The sequence below is a fragment of the Pseudorca crassidens genome, chromosome 19 (genome assembly GCF_039906515.1).
Source record: "Pseudorca crassidens isolate mPseCra1 chromosome 19, mPseCra1.hap1, whole genome shotgun sequence".
In the NCBI taxonomy this organism is placed as follows: Eukaryota; Metazoa; Chordata; class Mammalia; order Artiodactyla; family Delphinidae; genus Pseudorca; species Pseudorca crassidens.
Genome location: NC_090314.1, coordinates 18351999 through 18374963, shown reverse-complemented (window position 1 = coordinate 18374963; position 22965 = coordinate 18351999). Strand labels below are relative to the sequence as shown.

At 46.2% G+C, this 22965-nt stretch overlaps 1 protein-coding gene across 3 annotated transcripts in view; it reads right to left on the bottom strand.

The window, feature by feature from the left end:
* PHF12 (PHD finger protein 12) overlaps window positions 1-22965 on the bottom strand; it is a 40015-nt gene that overhangs the window by 2315 nt on the left and 14735 nt on the right. For 2 of the 3 annotated variants that reach the window (XM_067716610.1, XM_067716611.1), the window contains 11 exons: window positions 16102-16174; window positions 13069-13462; window positions 11770-11890; window positions 10411-10543; window positions 8168-8332; window positions 5365-5523; window positions 3951-4746; window positions 2636-2761; window positions 1812-1955; window positions 824-922; window positions 21-103 (listed from right to left, as the gene is read on the bottom strand). In XM_067716610.1, the coding sequence (XP_067572711.1) occupies window positions 21-103; window positions 824-922; window positions 1812-1955; window positions 2636-2761; window positions 3951-4746; window positions 5365-5523; window positions 8168-8332; window positions 10411-10543; window positions 11770-11890; window positions 13069-13462; window positions 16102-16174 (2293 nt within the window). Of the gene's footprint in view, window positions 1-20; window positions 104-823; window positions 923-1811; window positions 1956-2635; window positions 2762-2884; window positions 2910-3950; window positions 4747-5364; window positions 5524-8167; window positions 8333-10410; window positions 10544-11769; window positions 11891-13068; window positions 13463-16101; window positions 16175-22965 lie in introns of all 3 variants that reach the window. The other variant, XR_010937615.1, reaches the window with a different exon arrangement.

Below are 22965 nucleotides of genomic sequence, written 5' to 3'. Positions count from 1 at the left end.
CACCGCGTCCCCACCCTCACCTCATCGTAGAAGATGCAGGCGTGTTTCCCAGACACGTAGTTACAGTGACCATAGTTTGTAAGGCACACGTCCATGTCAGCTCCTGTGAGGTGGCAGGACGCGAGGAAAAGGAAGGCAGAGAACAGACTGTCAGGGGTATGTGTGGGGGAGGTGAGGGGCCAGGGAACTTCCGGGCGGGAGCTCAAGGGGTAGGTAGCTCAGGGCCCTTTCCTTGTATTTTTGAACAAAAACTGATGTCTTTTCTAATCCCCTGTTAAAGAACAGCTGTCCCCACCAGCTCATCTGCTTTAGAACATGTGCTGTTGCCCAGAGGAGAGCAGTGAGCTACTGAAGAGGATGGGGTATTTCTAGGAGAGCACAAGATGGGGTGCAGGGCCCATAAACCGTATCATCTGAAAGGGAAAGTTCTAGGCTAAGGGCTCATCTGTCCCTCTGCACAAGATGTAGGGCTAACTAAGTAAGTGTTAGATATGTGTGAGCCCCATCACTTTTTCAAAGATCTCCAGGGACAAAGCATCTGCCCTCTCCTCAGGTATTTCCTGCAGTGTTTAAAATGCCTCACTGGGTGGCAGTCAGAGCTGACGTTCAGCCCTCCTGATGCCACACTGGGCACAAGGCAAAAGGGCCTTTAGCAGGGAAGACAAGCAGTTGATGGTCTCCTTTCTTAGTCCCTCTTGTCCAGACGTCTGCTGGGTTAAACCCGTCAGCCCTGGAGAGGGCTTCCCTCCCTTTCTAGCCTCTGTGGGTAAGAGTATCAATCTTTAGGGCCGAACAGATTCAGCACCTCTCCCAGCTGGCTTACCTGTCCCGATGTAGAGGGTTCGATAGCACATGTTCACAGCTCCTCCCAACCCTAAGAGAGGGTAGAACACAGCTCGGGCCTGTACTTCCCTTCTCGGCACTACAAGGCAAACACAGAGACGTGACCATTCAGAAACAGAACCTGGGGCCCAAACATAAATCAACAGAACCTGGACCTTTGGTGATGGCCTGAAGAAAATAATCCCACTGGATGAGCCATCTTTCCAAACTCACATCTGACACTAGGCTGCTTCAGGGTGAGGCTTCCTCTCCCCACTTACAGCATTTCCCACATGGGTAATAAGAAGGACCATCTTTGAAGATGACCATATAACTCAAGGATGATAGTACTTGAAGCACCTGGGCTGCTTGTTGGTTTATCAGGGATATACCAACCGATACTATTATAGGGAGGCTGTGCAAAAAAACCCAGAAGGCAGAAACCAATGCTTCTCTAATTTTGAATATGAATCACCTAGGGTTCTTGTTAAAATGCAGATTCTGATTCCATAGGTCTGAGGTGGGGCCTGAGCTCTGCATTTCTAACAAGCTCTCAGGTGATGCTGATGCTACTGGTTTGGGGACCACCTTCTAAGCAGCATGGCTTTTAATGGCTAATGCTCAAAGGGCTATCCTAAGCAGAGTTAACCTTCTGGGAAACTCTTCTAACTCAAATATTTGAGAGCGATTGAGCAGAAAGCACACCACAAATACCCAAAGGCGCTCATAGCTGCTTTCTGTGCCTCAAGGAGGACGCGTATGAAAGAGTTACAGCAGACTTTCCCGAGCCTGTTCTGAAAGCTGTGGTTGCCATCTTGTTTCTGCTTTCTGAGAAAAGAAACCACGGTGTTTTATTAAGCCCAGTAAAGGCATACATGGAGGACTGAGATACTGAAAGCTGAGGTTCTCCATGGAGAGGAGACGGCTGTTCACACACACAGAGGGTAGATCTAACGGTGTGGTGTGGTGGCAGATATGGGCATGCGCACCTTCTGTGTGGTGCCCTCCAGAAGCCAGCGGATGTGCCCCGACACTGCCCGGTGAAGCTTGGACCCGGGAGGGGAAAAGCTGATGTATTCTCTGCAAGGCCAGAAACTTGACCAGCTTCTCGTCCAGCATATTTATCTCGATTTCTATTAACCAAAGAGAAAGATTAAAAAGCTGCTGAGGAGGAAATGGAATGCGGAAGTAGGTGAGCATCACAGAGCAACTATTTCAGCATTCCTAAAATCCAGCCAAGTGATTTTCTTAAAACAACACAGAGTACAAAGTGGTACAAGGATCCGGAGCTGAGCACCTCACTAGCCATTTGCAGCGAGAGACAGACGCCAACGCGGCCTGTGCAGGTGCCTCCTGCAGTGGGGTAGCTTAATGTCAGGTGCAGCTGTCCTAGAAAGTGGAGCGAGACAAACCACTTGCCTGCCTGTGGGCGAGGGCCCAGATGTCTGACACTGAGGCTTGGATTTCCCACCCACCCTGTTCACAGAGATCAAGACCTGCCCCAGTCCTCCCTGACTCTGGGGATTTTTCACAGATGAGATCCCTCCTTTGGGAGCAAGGCTCCTCCTGGTTTTATTCTTCAAGTCCAGATGATCTGCCTAAAGTGATTTTCTTCTCTTCTCACTGGTTCAGCTTGGCTTTGCTCTCCCTTCGAAACAGGAGAAGGGGCTTTCTTTCCTACCCCGCTCCCCGACCCACCTCCCAGCCCTCTGAGATCAGGCATCCCTTCTGTCCCCTTTTCAATGAGCTGAATGCTGCACAGGGGCAGCACCTTCACCACAGTCGCTGGTGGCAGAGCAGTTCACTCACTCACCTCCATTGACATCCATAAATGCTCGAAGTGAGTTGGTGAGGTCCACCATGGCAGTAGAGTTGGCTGGGAAAGAGGGTACGGTTAAAGCGCTTCCTATGGATAACGTGCCGGGGCTGACCTTGCCATCTGGGGACGGAGCAGGAAGACTGTTACTTACGTCGCCTGAGGGAAACCCACCGGTCCAATCCCCCACTGCTGAGACAGGTCTGGATTTCGGACCCAAGGTGATGTTCCCTTCTTGATTCTCACCCCATAGGCTCTGGAACTCCTAGAGCTAAAAACGTGTGGTGAGGAAGGGCAGATGGAACGACAATGCACCCGGGCACGCGGGAGTCTCCAGAGCACCGAGAACGAGTGAAATCTACTGCTCTGGGGAACGTGGTGGGACAGCTTCATTCGCTGGGCCGCGACTACCTCCCTGCTGCCTCTGCTCATTCAAATAAGTGGTGTCTGCCTCTGCAATCCCTGCGCACTCAAGCTGGACTCACAGGGTGCAAAATCTACCCAGGTTGGTATTAAGAGATAAGCAGAACAGGAAAAGAGCCTGAGAGTAGGGGCCATCCTGGGACCAGGGGCCCCCATGCAGAGAAGTCACAGTCACCTGGTCACCGAGACTCCCAGCTGACTAGGAGGCCAGCTTCAGTTCAGACGGGAGAGACCACAGGGGGTTCCAGCAGCATCTGAAACCTGGTTCAGATGCTGGGGTCAGCAACCTTGAGGTCCTGAATGCTGACTGGGGACAGCTGAAAGAGCAGGTCTACACCAGGCCAAGTATGGATTAAGGGACTGCCTTTTGGAATGTGGCCCGAGGGCAAGCTTTTGGGCCAGACCAACCTCTGCGGGCATCTGCACTCCCTGACATGGAAATTCCTTCAAATGAGCTCTCTGAGAATCTGGATCAGGTGTGGATCTAGTTTCTGGTGTGGATCGTGAAACACTGAAGCCATCACCCAGAACCTCAGGCTGACCACAGTGGCTCCAGAGAGCATGCTGCTTTCCTCTAAGGTGAAGGAACAAAACAGGAAGAAGACTAAGCCTGGAAGGCGCGGGAAGGTGGAGTGAGAAGACCCAGGCCACAGTTCGAATCCTGCACTGACTTGGTAGGTTACCTTAAGGAAATCACTTTCAGAGCCTAAGCAGTCCCGCCTACAAAATAGGGACAAGTTAACATGTACTTTCTCTTCTATCATAGAAACAGGGGAGGACAAATAATACGGACATCGAAGTCCTCTGACATATTTACAGGGATACACGTGTTTTTTGAATCTTAAGTCTTATTTGCCAGGAAGAGCATGAAAGGCTGAGCAGCACTCACCTGATGATGGCGCTGGTGAGCAGAATCGTTGGTTGGCTCCTGTGGCCAAGATACCATCTCCTGCTGCTTGGGGGGGAGTGAGCACCCGGGTGGCACTTGGGGCTGAGCCCAGGGGCCTTGACTCTGCCAGCGGAGGTCCTATCTGTGATTGGACAGTCTTTCTTTGCAAAGTGCTGGTGTTCTCGATGCTGGCACAAGAGCTGGGAACGGAAGGGGGTAGGCTTGGGACAGGAACCAAACTCCTCTGGGGGCAAGAGCTGGGGCCAGTGGCATTCTCTGTCTTCACAATGATGCCGACGGTGTGGTTCTGAAGCCCCCCAGCCGCTGGTGGCGTGAGGGGCCGAGGCCAGCCTTGCCGGTGTGAGAGGCCTGGTAGGGGGGTGTTGGCGCCTGGAAGTCGCCGGGGGTCCGTGGAATCAGTGGGGCTGCTGTAGAGGTGTGGGCCATTGGCTTTCACCTCTGTGTTCACTGGCCCGTTGGCAGTCCCACAGGGGGCTTTCTTGGATTTTTCCGCACAAGAACTGCAGCTGATGTCCTCTAGGGTTGGGGGCTGGTGGGGTGGAGAGCAGCTCAGGGAATTCTGGGTGCTAAGCCCTGAGGGGCAGGACAAGGGGTAGTGGGAAGGTGTAGGTGCCTTGTCAGCTGTTTGCAGGGAGTTGGTGATTGAGCTGTCAGTCACAATAACAGGCTTAATATCAGCCTTCTCTGTCTGCTCAGAGTCCCAATGCGAAGGCATCTGCTTAGCAGATAAATGTTTCAATATGCTGCACTGGAGCGCAACAACACTACAGAGCCACTGCAACGGAAGGAGAGGAGAGGAGAGGAGGGTGAGAGGCCTGGGAGGCGCTGGTCCTTCCTGCCACAGCGGCCAGGGCTACAGCAGAGCTGACAAGCACTGTTTCCGAGGTCCCATCGCGAATGCCCAGAGAGGGTGTGCTTGGCTCCTGAGAGGGTTCCATTTCCATTCCCAAGCACGGCTTGCTGGTATACTCGGCAGGCAACACCCTGGTCAGCAGAGCTTGGGATTCCCGTTCTGACTCTGCCCCTAAGGCTCACCTTGTCACCAATATTGAGCAAGCACCCAAGCACCTGCTGTGTGTCCAGCACTGTCACCTAACTTCTCTATAGGTCTACCGATCTGTTTCTACAAGACAGATTTGCCCGTCTCACAGCACACTGGGGGACTGACGGAGAGAAGCAGACCAGGTGACTGTGTAGTTCTCTTACTTGCCTCAGGATGTGAGCCAGAGGTTCTCTCTGGAACATTCAACTCAGGGGGCGGGGTGGTGGTGGGGGGCTCAGGGAGGGGGAGGGTGGGGCTGCAGAAGATGGGGATGAGAATGACTTCCAATTAACAGCTGCGGCGAGGTGGAAGGAAGATTGGACTTGGAATCCCGGCCCTGCCTTCACTCACCTCTTGCTGCTCTGCCTGGGTGGCTAAGTGCTCAGAGTTCAAAAGGTGCGTCTGTGATTCCTCAGGGATCCCATTGCAGATCAGCTCCCCATCCCGAATGGCCGCGGGTGCAATGAGAGGGGGTGGAAACTGGTACTGAGATTTGATAGCATCGGGAACCTGTTCAGGATAGATAGATAGAAGGAGGAAGGAGAGGGTGATAGTGCCAACAGGCCCAGTGGATTCTGCCCTGGCCGTGCTCTTCTGTTTGTGGTGCCGATGCCCAAGGGGAAATCATCCACTAGGGTGTCCACCAAGGACAAGGAGGCCCAGTGGGCTGCTACTGTCCTATACCTCCATCTCTTTGACTCTGACACACACACACACACAGACACACATACACACACACTAGCCTGAGAAGGCACAGAACTGGAAAAAGCAGCCATGTCTCCCACTTTTCTTCACCAAGGTCCAAGGGCTGCAGAAACTAGGCTTTCTGGCATGCTGCCTTCTGCTTTGGCCTAAAAAGTATAGGATGGCCACTGGACAGGACTTCAAATTGGTACTCTAGGCTCTTATTGATCAGTATCAAATTTGAGAGATGAGTGAGCAGTATCTGAGAGATAAAAAGTTAAATAAGGTCACATTCACAGCGGAAATGCTCAGCGTGAGGCCTATCTCGTGATAAGCATTCAATCAATGTCAGTTTTCTTCATCCATTCATTCATGACTCACAAAACAATTGAAGACCTATTTGTTGCAGAAAGACAGAAGACACACTCTGAAACACACCACGTATGAATGAAAGAGCCATACAAGCAAAGAGTCATTCATACATTCAATCAACATTTATTGAGCGCCTCCTGAGTCTGGGCACTACGCCAAGTCCTAGAGATCCAGAGATGAACAAAACTTAAGCCTTGCCCCCAAGGAGCTCACAGTCTAGTGGGGAGATAAGCACAGAAACATTACAATACAATGTAAATGGGTCCTAGAAGACAGGCATGTCTAAGGAGCTATAAAAAACACAGAGAGTGCTTATTTCTGTCTGGGGGGGCAGGAGCTTGGGATTAGGGAAGATTTCATAGGAAGGCAGTATTTGAGCTGAGACTTGGAAGTTGAGGACAAACTTCCAGGCAGACAAAGGGGAACTAAAAGTAGGGGAGGTGGACTTGGAAAACATGTGAGAACCAACAGATTTGGTGACCAAGTCCTTACAGAGGATAAGGGAAGAAGAGCTGAACTTTGGTTTGAGGGACTGTGTAGAGATCACTGTCATTGACTGAAACAGGAGATACAAGAGGAAGAGCAGATTTGGAGGCAGAAGACTTTTGGTCTTGGGCAGGCTGAGACTGAGGTGTCTGTGGGATGGGCAGGCAGATATGAATCTAGATATGATGAGAAAGGCAAGGAACATGAAATTGAGAGTCATCCCCACTAACAGTGGCGGCTGGTGCTGTGGGCTTGTCTGAGGTCATCCAGGAATCAGAAGTGGAGGAATGGGGCAGTAGGCTAGCCTAAGGTTGGCCCTCGGGAAGAGTGAAGGGGTGGGGGGAAGAAGAACCCACAACAAAGATAAGATATGAAGGTCTCAGTTGATTTTGCCTGCACTGCTATACATCAAGGATGAAGGCCAATGTTCCAGAACAGAGCTGGAGCAGTTCCCTGCCACTGTCCTCTGGTACTACAGTCCTCATTTCACTCTCAAACTGTCTAAGAACAAAATGCTTTTCAGGTAACTCATACCCTTGGATTTTCCTCGAGAATAAGGAAACATTTAAAAAGGGGGAGGGGGCATCATAAAACAACAGGATTTTATCAGGGCCTCCTGGCCTGTTCACTTCAGCAGCCAGGCTTTCTTCCGAATGCACATGGTGAATCACACAGCTGAGATTACTCTTAGCTCTAGATGTTTAACTAAGGTATGAGGCACGTCACCTCCAAAATACCCTACCCTCAACTGCAAACACCTTAATTTAACTTTGGAAAACTGGTGTTTCTACTGACGCATAAATATTTACACAGTTAAGAGTCTGTTATACAATTTTCAACAGTTAACATCTTGCTAGCGCTGACACCCAATGAAAGTGTGATGAGTGATTTTAAAGTGTGGCTGCCACCAAGTGGCCATATTTGAGAATTGCTGTTTTCCATTGGTGCATGGGACTGTCTGCAGGATTATTTCAAAAGAGAAAAATCAAGTTTACTTTCAGGTATATAGTGTTGCGCTCTCTAGGTTAAATGAATGAGACCGAACGGTTTATGAGAGCCTCAATACTACCAAACGCTTTTCAATGAAGGAAATACTCCCGTCCATCTCTGTGGACACTTTAGCAGCTGTCAAATGCATACAAATGTCAAGTTGTACCAGTGTCACAATTTTTTGAGTATTGGTTGATATATTAACAGAAGCCCAGAAAAATGGATAGTTCCTCACCTTCCATAAGGCCTTCTGCTTAATCACCCCCACGTTCCCCTCACCCGACAGCTGTGGGAAAGGGGCCATCTAACAGAAACAGATGTAATGAGTGCCAGGCAAGGGGCAGTAAATGCAGAGCACACCTAAGTTTGGTGGGAGGGGCTGAAAGGGCACTTATCCTTAGGAGAACTAGAAACCTGGCCGAGTCTGAAGGCCCACTTGCGGGTTTCCTGACCACCAACCCTAAGTATTAAAATGATGGTCACATTCATTACTTGCTAAGACACCACAGACAGACCTCAGGGGCTTCAGTCTCCCCATCTGTAAAACTGGGACCATGATCCTCTGTCTACCCCAGGAAGGCAATCGGAGACCACATCCTGCCTGCACCAGGTTGTGACTCACCTTCAAGCTTCTTCTTTTGACCGACTGGAGCACGCGGCGGTTAGGAGGGTGCTTCTTGTGGATTCGGTTCAGGAAGTCCACTTTGACAACGTGCTGCGAAATGGTGTCCTGGAAACGGTCAAACACCTGGCACCGATTGCTCAGCGTCATGTTCTTCTGGTTCAGCTAGGGACAGAGCAGACACACTCCTGCAGTGAAGTTCAGAACGCATCCCCCTCCCAATTAACTCTATGCTCTACTTTTAAAAAAGAGGAAGCCCTGGGCCAAATGGGCTCCTTCTGTCAGGTGCTGGTATGTCAACACTCCCGTCAGAGGGCCAGGGAATATGGATGAGACATTCTCCCTTAACCCTGCCCAGTCCAGCCTAGTTCCTACTCCCTGGGGAGGCTTGAGGGGTACAAGAATAGGGAATTAGCCAAGAAGTGCCCTTCCAAATTCAGCCTCTGACAGTCGACTATCCAGCGTATAGGGTTCAGAGATGCAGGCCTTGGCCCTAGAGCGCTCCAGACTCCCTTCCTAGCAAGGGATTTTCTCCCACCAGAAGCAAGACTGTTTCCTGTATGGGAGCTTGGCTGACAGGTGAGATCAGCACCAAAATACTGTGTCTCCTGCCCTATTCCTCCACCACGGTACTAGGGAACATTAGTGAACCCATCTGGATACCAGAGCCTTGCTCTACAGCAGGCAGAAAACCTTGGACTGCTCTCAGAGGCCATAAGGAGGGAAGAAAAGTTTGTGCAGCTGCATAGAGAAGGCACAAAGAAACGAGGCCTCCTTTCCTCTTCTACATCTGGTCCCCTACACATTAATTAAAAGAAAAGGGGACTTCCTTGGTGGTCCAGTGGTTAAGAACCTACCTTCCAATGTAGGGGACGTGGGTTCCATCCCTGGTGGGGGAACTAGGATCCCACATGCCGCGGGGCAACTAAGCCTGTGTGCTCTAGAGCCAGCCTGCCACAGCTAAGACCCGATGCAGCCAAATAAATAAATGTTAAAAAAAAAAAAAAAAAAGATCTATGTGGCAGCTTCCTACCTAGTACATTAGGAAAAACCCCTAAGTGGCTAATAAAAAGCCACCCAATTAATAATTTCTCATCTGCTGGAAAGCTGCTCTTACAGATTCATATTTGGGTTGACTGCTCATGGTTGGGTTTTTCTGGTTCAGCAAGAGGCAAAACAAGACCACTGGAAAAAAAAAAAAAAACAACAAGACCACTGAGCCTCGCAGAGAGGCTTCCTCCTATGTAAACTTTTCTGAGTGGCATTAGTCAAATGAAGAGGGCCAAACAAACCTTTTCTCCCTATGTGCAAGTCTATAACTGAAGTTCCTCTTGGTGCAAAGTGGACAGCACACTGTCATGCTGAAGGCAAGCAGTCATTCCATGGTTATCATCATCTGAGGGACAATGTCTTAAGCAATTACCCTTTTAATTTGGAAAGGCTGCTCTTATAAGGGAGCTGCTCCGCCTGAGGCCCTCTCCCATTCAACCTTCTGAGTGACCGTGCCTATCAGGAAATGTCCTAAACCTCTTTTGGAGATAGCAAATTACAGTTCTATTCTAGCCCCGGGAAGCAGTCTGGAAAATGTAACCAAACCTCCTGGGAGATAAGATAATAGCACCCTCATACCATTCATTCATTCATTCAACAACTTACTTACTGAACACCTATTATGTGTCCTGACAAGGTCTTTGTAAAGAAGGAAGAGAAGGGCAAGAGCCTCATGTGGTGCGTAGGACACAAAAGGTGTTCAGTAAGTGGCTGACTGTCTGGAATACCGTTATCTGTGTCAATTCTTCAGTTCTCCAAAGTTACTGGGCAGTTAACTGCCAGTGCTACGAGAATAAATATTTTAGAATTTTCTTAGTTTGTTCCCTCTGAGAACAAGAAGCAAGAAGATATGGAAGAGCATTTATCTGCATAAGGTTGGGTCTAATGCACTCCCCCTTTTAGGGCTGTAAAACCAACTGCTTAATTCATTACAGAGGAAATTATTCACGAACAACCAAGCGCTAGTGGGTTAAGTCTGTCGGTGCGACTGAAACAAGGCATTGCGGGAAAAGGCTAGATGCACAGCTGAGGCATGTCAAAGTAATCAGAACTGAGTAGGATGGTTTGCAGAAACCAGTGTCTGAGAGATTAAAGTGAACTCTGGTACAAAGCTGACTATACTATGCTTTCCACTGAATCAGTCCATGCCCCAGCTGTGCCCACAGAGGACTGAAGGACACTGCTGTGCTTACCACCACATGTTCGATGTGATTCGGACACATCCATCTGCCCAGGGGCATGGCAGTGAGCGGTGGCTCGAGGCAGTCCATGTGGAACAGGAGGGGGCAATAGTCACACTGGATAAGAGGGGCCACGCGACAACTCCTGCAAAAAAGAGATATAGGCCATTTCTATGGCAAGGTGGGAGAATTCAAACAAACTCTGCACTGTGGAACAGCATCCCTTCCTTAATCCTAACAATGTTCTCCCACACCCTCCTCCCCAATAATCCCGTTACATTCACCATCAGGAAGATGGATGAAGTTGGGGGCTACCACCAGGCTCCTCATTATTCTCTCTCCTAAGAGGAATGTAGAGAAGTGAATTTTTTTGGAGTAGAGCTAAAGTGGTTGTCACAGCAGGAATGATCAATGCTTGATACCCACTGGGGGAAGACAGCCAACCCTGCTCTGATCTTTCTACTCCTTAAAAGAAAGCAACTACCTCAGTTTAAAAAAAAAAAAAAAAACCACTAGCAACCTTTCCAGAGTCTTATACTACAAAAGGAAAAGACTTCTCTTCCATATGAAGCACTCAGCAAAACTGACAACCAGAGAGTTGTGCTGGAAAAATGATTTTGTAATGTATTCGTGTAAGCATAGATCAAGGGAGGGCATGTAAGCTAATGCCAATCATGATTTGTAACTACGATACTCAGTGAGTCCTTAAGCTATTCTGGAGACACAGTTTGGGTGTGGCTCAGAGTTCTGCTGCTCTACTATCTGGTTCCCTATAGCTTTTGCTGTGGAACATTTCTTTTTGATAGCTATTTTCTCCTGCTATCCTGCCCTTCTAACACATCCAAGCCAACAAGTCCAGCTTCGGTAACTGAAGCAGCTGGTTCCTATCACTGAGGAGATCCTATTTGAAGGGAACCAGCGTCCCAGGGAAGCTACAACTGGGGCAGCCTAGAGGCTTTTGGAAGTCATCCAGTCTGAGGCATACCAGTTAGTATGGATATTTGTACTACTTTAAAATTCATCTTTAGTGCTTTAGAAATCATTTGCCTTTTTCCAGGGATGTGTGTCTCTGCTGGCCACAGTTCTTCCTGCTAGCCAGTCTAAATATCTCATGCTTCATTTTAAGTCCAACTCCTCTCGTTCTAGCCTCTATAAACACGGTTTACAGTACTTCCGCACCGTGATTCTTCAAGAATTTTTTGTTACAACATTCAAGGCTCTGGTCAATTAGTCACTCAGTCTCTTTGTACTCATACCATCAGAATATGGGTTATCTATATGTAACACACATGGTTTGGAAAAGACAATAGAAGAGAGAAAAAAACATTTGCTAGATATGAGGAAGAGCCTCTTGCTATGGAAGAAAAATACCTGTTACACGTGAAACAGACTTTGACTGGTAAGGGAACAAGACCATTGTGATCTAACTCATGCTGTGTCTTCTTAACGTTTTTCCCTGTGGTTTCCTCCTTTCTTCTCCTCTTGCTAGAACCTAGAAGAGAAATTGGTGGTGTTGAATTTCTCCTGGATGGAGAGTTCCTAGTTCGGGATATGGAAACAACAGTAAGTCCGAGGAACAGGTCTTAGTAAAAGCATGTGTCATGGCCTGGACATGCATCTCTTTCTGAGGCCCCCTGGGCTGGTTTGAAGGGAGAAAAAGAATGAGAAAGGAGGAAAAGGGAGATATTAAGTCAGAACTAAGATTACAAGTCACTTGCTCTATGGCAGAAACACATCTAAATGTTTTGCAGACATGAAGTGGTCAGAAACCTAGGTTAGATACGGGTGACTTAAGAAATAGAAATACCCAGGTCTAATGGTCAATAAAGACTATTCTGTGAAGGTGGCTGAGGAAAAAAAATATAATTTTACTGCATTTTTATAGAAAGCAGAAAAGCTTTGAGTCTGTATGCATCCTACTGACCAGCAGGTTTCTTAAGCCTGCCAATTTCACTTTCTCTGGGAAGAAAATAAGATCTAGACGCTTTGTGGTATCAAGTAGAAGCCATGAGTTGATTAAAAAAAAAAAAAGGGAATGGAGGGCAATTTATAATATCCATCAAAACTACAAGTGCATAGTTTAAAAACAATATAAATGCATAGTTTTGACCCAGCAATTCTAGTATTAGTAATTTATCCTACTTATCCTACCGATACATTTACATGTATACAATGATGTATTTACAAAATTATTTGTTGAAACAGTATCTGTGGTAACACAAGATTAAGCACAACCAGAATTTCCATTAATAGGAAATTGGTTAAATAAATTATGGTACATCTATATAAAGAAATTCTAGGAGATACATAAGAACCAAACAGTGGTTATCTGTGAGGGGTAGGAATGTAGAAACTAGGCAAATGGCAGACAGGGATGGGTATGAAATTTTTAATTGTAACCCTTTTTATATTTTTTGATTTTTGAACTATGTGTGTGTATTACCTTTTTTGTTTTTTAAAGTGATACTGGGAAGGGTGGAAAATAGAAAACTGAGCAAGCATTGTAAACCTGCAAAGATCTCGAACCAAGAACAGGAAACTGAGACAGTGGCTACACGGACACCAACTACACCTGTGAGGCTACACCTCACAGGCTGCACAGCCCTTTGGTTGGACAAGAGTCCTTTGGGGAAGCCAGGGTAGGGGAGAGGATATGACAGTCTGGCTAACCTGGTAGTGCAGTGGTACAAGTCAGTTCATTGGGCAACTGAAATTGGGTGGGGTTCCGCTCCATGGCGGCAGCAATCAGCAGCTCAAAGGGGCGCCTTAGCTGGGGCTGCACGTAGTCCGGCTCTGCTGCCACTGGCTCCTCGTCCACGTCGATGATGTCCTCGTCGACATCATTCTGCTCAGAGGTGGGGGTCTCTGTGCTGGCATTGGATGTGGGCGTGCCAGGACGGCTGGCTCTCCTTTCCAGGATCCGGGCATGGGCAATGGCCTTGAGTTCAGTTTTGCTAGCTGATCTGTCCAACAAGTCAGTGTCGCTGCTGGGGGATGTAGTCCGTTTGCCAGATTTGTCCACCAGTCCATTGACGTGGCCCAGCTCCTTTTTCTGCTCTCGTTTCTGTGCAAATAAACAGGTGGGCCCATCACACAAAGTGACACAAAATAGAGATGGATGCTACAAAGTCCTGCTAGACCACTAACCAAAATTACGGAAGTCTCTAATATCAGAGACTCATCCACCTGGGTGGGGACTTGGAACAATGGTCTGTTAAAGTTGACAAAACTATAGCTGAACTAAACTAAAGCTGGCAAAACCACTGCAGCAGGGAATCACCAAAAAGTACAAAAGTTAGAAACAATTTTACAAACCACACATCATATGATACACAGTGTCTGTACACGAGGTGGGGGGGCGGTAAAGGGATAAAACGTTAATTGTGAGAATAAACTTAGACTAAGTGAGGACAGTGAGAATAACGTAGAGAATCAAAGAGAGCACTGTTGTTTGCCTCGGAGTGCCCTGAATGGTTTTAAGAACTTTGCTCAAAATACAGAAAAACCTGCAGAAGCAAAGGTAAAAAGTAAAAGAGGCAAGTAGAGCTCCCTGTCCAGGGAGGCTGGGTGCTGACTTGCAAGGCAGCCACACCACAAGGTGGAAGGGTGGTGTGTGGAGGGCAGTGATCCAGCAATCATGGCGTCCAAGAACGGCGGCTTTCAATGTCTCAAGTTTAACTAGAACTCTGACAGTGACACTTTTTGAATGGAAAGGTGGGGACATGGAAAAAGATTAAGTGTACAGAGTAGGACTGAATGACTGATAATACATTTTCCTCCAGGGCTCCAAATAGAGTGGTCAAATGAAGGTTTAGCACTGGTCTCCAGTCAGGAGACCTGGGATCTTGTCCCAGTTCTGCCTCTGATTCCCTATGACCTTAGGTGACTCAGGCCGGAGGGCAGGAATTTCTCTATGCGTAAAGTGAGACTAGTAAGACCTTTCTTCTCCTCCTCTCAGGGATACGGTAGAGATAAAGAGCATCACATATATGAAAGGGATGGCTCTGAGTTGGGGGAAGATCTAGCCTCCACTAGGAATAAAACCCGAACATCAGAGGTTGATGAGGCCCACAGGATGTATCATTTCAATCCACTTCACTGTAACCGCAGGAGGCCACAGGGCTGTAGAGGTGATGGTGCAAAGGGCAGATTTGGCACTGGTAGGCATAGAGGTCCATCTGAGAGCAGGTCAGAGTGGCATTTCAGGAAAAGCACACTCTGTTGAAAAAGGCATACTATAATATAATCCCCAGGAAGTAGCTCTGTTTCCAGAAAATTGATGAAGAAGTAATAGGGCTTTGGAACGAAACAGAATTTGGTTCAAATCTTGGCTGTGTCCATTCCTTTGAGTACTTGGGTAAGTTCTACCAATTGTGAACCTCAGTTTCTTCCTTTTAAAAAGGGAGAGAGAAAAAAAAAAAAAAAGGAGAATATACCACCAGTACCCATAGTTGGCTGTATGGGCTAAATGAGATAACACATGTAAAAACCCAGCTATGATGAGCACTAAAACAATGTTAGTTCTTCTTCTTCACCCTCTTTTCCTGGCTTCATCTCTTCCGCCACAGCTGTTCCCAACCCTTTCAAGTCCAGCTTCTTTGAGTGGCAAGTTTCTGAAAGGCCTCCTGGCTGGCAGGTGACTCTAACTGGCCCCACTCTAATCTAGCTGGGGACACACAGGTAGAGATCTTGGAAGGAGGACAAGCTGGAGGACACCCTGGTTTGTGGACTTCAAGAGATATTAAACTACAGCTGTGGTTAGATGGCTGACTTGGCCTTGGCTTGCTTCAATAAGAACCCTATGCACACATTGAAGAATAAAGGTCTGCCTAATTGTTTACCTTCTTCTTAAAGGCTGAAAACTGTTACACACATAAACCACAATCTCTGAATCATCTCATCCTGTTTCTGCAACCAAGGAAGTAATCATTCATTGTGACATCATGTTGAGGGGCCAGGAAGAGGTTGACGTCACAACAAGGGAAAGTTGCTTGGTGTATAATTAGTGTGGGGTGGAGGGTAGGGAGTGGTTTACAATTCACAGACAAATCCGAATCCACAGCCTATAATTTGAGGATTGGGTCTCTCATAATCTGGGTGGAAGCACACCTACTTCCTTTTTTGATAAGGGAGCATTTAGCTTTTATACCCCACAGAAGTTCTCAAAGTAGAAAATTATGTTCTCAAAGCCAGTACTGAATTATCAAAGCTGAGGGAAGGGGAGCTAAAGAAAGGTTAGGCAACCTGGGGTCCAAGTGGGTCCAAGTCCTCTCCACCCCACACACCTGGCCAAGCTTCTGGATACCAGCAACTTATTTGCCTTGGGGTGAAGGGAATCCTTTTTGTATCAAGCTGGAGGAGCGCCTTCCTCTTCAGCCTCTTTCAGCCACTGGATATGGCTGCCACATTCAGGCCACTTATCAGGAGGTCTACAAGGAGATCAGACTACTCCTGTCACTAGTGAATTAACATGGCTCAGTAAATTAACACACCTTTTCTGCCCATTTCAGCAGCCCATGTTTGGATTTTAGGCCCTACTGGATTCTAAACAGTCACCATGGGGAGTGTGAGGGTGATTCCAGGGCTGGAAGAGACAAGAAGAAGGGACAAAAATGCCTTCAGGGCCAAGCCGTCTTAGCTCTAGAATATCAGTGCTCTAGATCTGGCATCCTGAGCAAAGCCTTCAGAAAGCAGCATTATTACCTTTCGGCGAACAGTGCACCGGTGACACATCCACTCCCCAGGAGGCAACATCTCTTCACTCAGTGGAGGGTTACTGTGGGGAAAAGACAAGGGCAAGACTAAGTAACTAACCCTTTGATGCAGCAGGGAAAAGCCTAACTAGGTCTGACACAAAGCTGCATGCCCCTCAACTCGTATTCTGGCCAGTCCTGCAGCACTGCTTGGGTTCTCTTATCCTTCAAAATGCTTACTTGGCATCATTTACAATAACCTAAGGAGTAAGCATCCCTTCCCATATCTTAGAAAGAGAAGCCAAATCCAAAGCTGTTAACACTGGGCTTACAGGGAAAGAAAGATATAATGAACTAGTTTGGAGCCTTGAAGAGTCATTCCCAAACTCTGCACCATGCTAATAAAATCACTGAGAGAGAGGTCCTCCACCATCTTTTTAAAGCCTGCCAAAGGACTTCCATCTGCTGTTCAAAGCGCTCTGTAAAATGGTCTCCTTCCATCTTCCCAGACCCCGTTCGTGTTCTTTTTCTCCTAGTTAAACTGAAGACTTGCTATTTCTTCTGCTAGAACTCTTCCCCTTGAAAGCTATGCCTACCAAAACCCTATTCATCCTGTAAGGCCTGCTTCAATCAGCCTATGGTAGATTAAAGATGCCTACAAATTTTTCGCTACTCCTTCCGCCCAGAAGTAGTCCATTTCCTTCCTCTTGAATTGAGCTTGTCTTGTGACTTTTTTTTTTTTTGGCCACAGCTAGTGGCCAATGGGATCCTAGTTCCCTGACCAGGGATTGAACCTGCGCCCTCAGCAGTGAAACTGTGGAGTCCTAACCACTTGACTGCCAGGTAATTCCCTCTTGTAAGTTGTTTTGACCAACAGAATGCAGCAGAGGTGACAATGCTGTAACTTCCATGGCTGGGTCTGAAGAGACCTGCAGATTCCATTTTTAAATGCTTGCAATGTTCCATCTCAGAGCCCTGCTCTCATGCTGAGAGGTCACATGGAGGAGACTTAAGGCGCTCCAGTTAACTCCAAGCCAACAGCTAGCACAAACTACTGCTATGTGACTGAGTCATCTTGGATCATGCCAGCTCAGTTGAGCCTCCAAATAACTGCAGTCCAGATAACAATGTGTACAGAAAAACCACCCAGCTGAGCCTAGTCAACATGCAGATTTGTGAGAGATAATAACTAGTGTCAAAAATAAATAAATAACTAGCGTCTATTTTAAGCCACTGAGTTTTGGGGTAGTTTGTTATTCAGCGACAGATAACTGAGCACACAGCTCCTCCATGCGCTCTTCCCAGATTACTCAGACATCCTTCTTCAGCTTTCCCTTGTGTGACAATTCTCTTCTTTTATTAGAGGAACCAAGACAAGGACTGGATCTCTTCCCTCTTTGTATCTTTATAATGTAGAGGTTGTACACACAGTAGTCACTCAGTAATTTAATACTGAGTCAAAATTACAGCTGTGTAGGGCCGGCCTTACTGCTCCTCCAGATTATTGATTTCCATTAAGGTTACACCAAGAACCATATGAAATTTTATTAAATTCTTAGGAGGGTCACATTTATAATGTCTATACAGCAGTAGTTCTCAAAGTGTGGCATCAGCATCATCTGAGAACTTATTAGAAATGCAAATTCTGTTCGATAAGATACATGCTCCCCAACGTTCACAGCAGCACTATCTACAACAGCCAAGACATGGAAGCAACCTAAATGTTCATCGACAGGTGAATGGATAAAGAAAATGTGATACATATATACGATGGAATATTACTCAGCCATAAAAAAGAATGAAATAATGCCATTTGCAGCTAAGTGAAGTAAGTCAGACAGAGAAAGACAAATATTCTATGTCATTTACATGCGGAATCTAAAAAAAATGATACAAATGAACTCACTTAGAAAATAGAAAAAGACTTACAGACACAGAAAACCAATTTATGGTTACTAAAGGGCATAGCATAGGGGGATGAGGGGTAGGGGGAAGATAAATTAGGAGTCTGGGATTAAAATATACACACAGTACTATATATAAAACAGGTAAACAACAAGGACCTACTGTATAGCCCAGGGAACTATACTCAACATATTGTAATAACCTATAATGGAAAAGAATCTGAAAAAGAATGTATGTGTGTGTGTGTGTGTGTGTGTGTGTCCACATGTATAACTGAATCACTTTGCTGTACACTTGAAACTAACACATTGTAAATTAACTATATTTCAATTAAAAAAAAAAAAAGAAGAAATGCAAATTTTGAGACCTCACTCCAGGCCTACTGAATTAGAAATTCTGTGAGTGGGGCTCAGCAATTCATGTTTAACAAGTTCTCTGCTCAATACCAAAGTTTGAAAACCACTGCTATACAGAATAAGGCTACGTTTACGCTTAAGAAATGCCTACATTTGGTTCCTGGGAGTCACCTACTTGGAATGGTATGGAGGAAATTTTTTTTTCAAAATACATGAGAAATGCTAAATATATATATACATAGACTATGAATATATAAGGACTCTCCCTTAAGTCCCAGGCCTTAATGCTAGGCTGCTTTACCGTTTCTACCTAAAACAGCACTTGGCTTGACAAATTTTCCTAGCTCCCACTTTGCTAATGCGTCCTGGAGCCCTGAGCATACATGTCAGGATGTCCACCAAGCCCTCACAGCTCCTTGCTTCCTATCCTCTGTTTCCTTGGTGGAATCTCAGGAGGATCCTTACCAGGAAGCATAAAACTGGAGGCACACTGGCCTACTGGGACAGGTCTTCAAGCCCTGGAGGGCCACAAGTGAATGTCGCCTGTAAAGTCTTTCCTAGTTCTCTCCAATGTATTTCTGCATAGGCCATGTCCAAACTAATGAAATGCATGCATGTAATGTGCAAAGGCCTACAGACTCTGCTGTGCTTCAGCAGCTGTCATATTAAAACTAATCCTGAAAAGGCTGCCATTTCTCATTCTGTTTTTCATCATTTCTTTTCATCTGCCTACTGACTTTGTGTTTTGTATCAAGATACCCTACAGCAAACATGTAAAGCACAGAAGGGTGAGGCAAGGCGGCAGTGGCTTAGATCTTTTACCAAGATGTGAATGGCCCCCTGGCCACTCTTCCTGCCTTCCTCAATCTATTTCCAACCCTGCTGGCAGAATAATTCTGCCACAATTCTGATCATATCATTCTCCTTATTAAAAAGCCCTTCAATATTGCCCTTACCCCATCAGGATAAAGTTCAAGCTCCTCAGTACTGCAAGCCAGAACCCTGTCCCTTCCCCAGCTCCATCAGTCTGGTGGCTCCCTACACAGTCCACACTGTTTCTCAACCCTTTCTCTGATCATTCTCATTCTCTGCTACCCACAACCACAAAAGCTGAGCCTCCCCCCACTCCTTCACCTGGTGAACACCTTATCTTTTGGAGCTCAAGTCAGGCACTATCTCCAGGAAGATTCCTCTGACAGCCCCTGATTCCCTACAGCACTTCTGGGCCATACTATAGTGAAATATTATGTACCTGAATCTCCTTCTCTGCCTCATTTACCTTTGTATCTCTACACTCTGCCTGGCACACAGTAGGTACTCAATAAAGCTTTAAAGAACTGGGGAACACTAAAATAATGGGCTTCTAAGAAGTGAATGTAACCCCCTCCACCCAAGTCATGAGGCAAGGCAATGTGGATGTGCAGACACTTGTTCTGGTGGTTAAATAACACATGAAATTACTTATGTTTTCAATAAGAAGACATCAAAGTCCATATTTGCAAGCTTGAACTTCATACCGTAACCTACTTAAACCCTCTTTAAACAATTTGATTTCTCATTTCTCTTTCCTTTTTTTAAAACATCTTTATTAGAGTATAATTGCTTTACAATGGTGTGTTAGTTTCTGCTTTGTAACAAAATGAATCAGCTATACATATACATATATCCCCATATCTCTTCCCTCTTGCATCTCCCTCCCTCCCACCCTCTCTATCCCACCCCTCTAGGTGGTCACAAAGCACCGAGCTGATCTCCCTGTGCTATGAGGCTGCTTCCCACTAGCTATCTATTTTACATTTGGTAGTGTATATATCTACATGCCACTCTCTCACTTTGCCCCAGCTTACCCTTCCCCCTCCCTGTGTCCTCATCATTTCTCTTTCTTAACACAGGGGTAAAATGCTCAAAATCTGTATTAAGAGGCTCTCAAAAGTAGCTCCTGGTTAGTTTCTAAAGGATCACTTTCAGAGATACCATGCTGAAGAACAAACATTTCTCAGAATTGTAGATTATGGCCACAGGCTCCTCTTGTCTGCCCTAAAGTTCAGGCTGGGAGTTTAGGGAGCCATGCAGGAAAGTCAGAGTGTTGTCTCCAGGATGAACACAGAACATTTAAAAGAGTGAGGCGTTGTTGGGATTTTGCTGCTTTCTTAGAGACAGAACATGCATCTTGAAATAAATCTGAAAATATGGTGGGACTTCCCTGGTGGCGCAGTGGCTAAGAATCCGCCTGCCAATGCCGGGGACATGGGTTCGAGCCCTGGTCTGGGAAGATCCCACAGGCCACGGAGCAACTAAGCCCGTGCGCCACAACTACTGAGCCCGCATGCCACAACTACTGAAGCCCGTGTACCTAGAGCCCGTGCTCTGCAACAAGAAGCCCGCAATGAGAAGCCTGCGCACCGCAAGGAAGAGTAGCCCCCCTCCTGCCACAACTAGAGAAAACCCACACAGCAACGAAGGCCCAGCACAGCCAAAAATTAGAAGGCAGTTTTTCAACTCAAACATCTAGAGGAAAAGGATTCATGAAATGACTCAAGGAAAGACAGGCTGCCATTGGGGTAATAAGCTCAGGAACTAGTTCTGGAAGATGTTGTTCTGCAAACAGACTAATTTTGTTCCATATGAGAAATACTGTCAACAGACAAAGGATTCCAGGGAGAAAGGAGATTCTGCAGTCTCGGGGTACTCACATACACATCCTGAGGACTTCCCCACCTCACCCACCCATCTTAAAGCTCCTTGCCCCCCATGTTCTCATAAGTTAAGTATGAACTTCAAAACAATTATATGCATGCCAGAATCTTTAAATCATGATATGCCTGTCAAGAAAAACATGGCTCTGTTCCAGCTCCCTCTCATCCCCATATATCAATGAAGACAGGGTACTGAGAGCCATCCTCTACAAAAGGAAATCATTAAAAGTTAAAAGTCAGGTAGTGCTGAAATTATCAGTTTCTGCTGCTCAGCAGTAAAAACCATGAAAACACTGTAATGAGCCAGTGCTGCTTGTAAAGACATCAATATGCTTCCTAATCGCTAAAGCTTAGAAATAGCAGAGTGATAATCTCATTTTACATCTAGTCTATTACAGTTCACAAAGTGTTTTCACAGATGCTCTTACTTGATCTTCACCATCATACAGTGAAAATTAATTCTTACTCCCATCATACAGGTATCTCTAAACGGACTTATCTAAAGCCATGGAGTCAGAAAGCAGAATTAGAACCAAAATCAGCTTCCTGGTTCTTCCAAATCTTGAGCCCAGTGTGATTTCTAGGTAGTTCTCCTATTTCTAGGGAACACAGTGGAATATCCGTCACAGTATCTTCCTCAACCACAGGGTTGAGCATTCCCCTCTCCTTTAGTCAATATTTATTGAGTTCCCACTGCTTACTAACCAATGCCACACTGGAGGTACCATGCTAGAGGAAGGACACAAAGCAAACAAGTTATGATCTAACCCATCAAGAAACACAGCCTTTAGGGAGAGAGGACCAGAGTCATTCATCACTCAAGCATTTACTGGACACTATGTTATGCTAGACAACGTGCTAAGTGGTGAGATTTTAAAAATGGTCCTTGCTCTCAGGGATCATAATGTGAAAAGGACAGTTGGTAATGAGACCACATATAATCAACTACAAACTGATTCTGATTCTTGCCATACAGACCTATATAAAACTCAGCAGTTCATGGATGCCAGACTCAACACAGAGCCTCAGAACTTTGGTCTTTTGGTACCTGAAGGTGACGGTGGCCTTTCCCCTACTCTTTCCACATCTCAACAACTGCTATTCAGCAAATGGTAATTAAGCCAGTGATCCTTTAAAGATGGTGAAGTTAAGGATCTTGAGGTGTTCACGAGGAGACTATACTTTTAGAAGAATGTATATTTCTGTATTTTGAAAACCTACCTGATGAAAGGAAGGTTCTGGGAGTGGAGACATTTCCCTGGGAACAGAGACTAAAGTCCACCTAGCACACAATATTATTTGAAACTTTAGATTCCTTCTGAGAACTATCTACGTCCTGGGAAGGAAGGTGAGTCCTGGAAGAGTCATTTTCTGTATGTGAGCTGGCTTGTCTTGGAAAACTGGTAGCTCTTTAGCCAACAGGCCAAGGGCCTTTATTTTACTTTCTGACTTCAAAAGAATATGGCCTGCGGTGCTGCGAGACAGGCACTCTTCTCCATGGCAGAGAAGAGAGTGCCCTGTGAGCATGGCGCTCTTGCAGAATATCTTCCCATCTTCATGGCTCTGGATGTTTCCTTCCAGATCGTTTGTTAAAAAGCCCTGGCCTGCAATTCCTGGCCAGAAAGTGACTGTTCGCTGCTCTCCAACTTGTTATTTATTTTAACCACTACCTGATCTTGAAGACACTGTTAGCTATAAAATAATTCATAACAATAGACCTCTAAATCTTCAGAGATTGTACAACTGAAGAGTATGCGTCTCAGAGTTTGGTGTGGCTCTCTGTGAGGCCTGAGAGGGCCTATAAACTGTTAACAGTAACATCTGCCCACAAACCAACTAAAAAGCTGGACAAACATTAATTTTTTAAAACTAAAACTCCTAAAGCCAACCTCTGCAGCGGGACTCTGGCATCTGAAC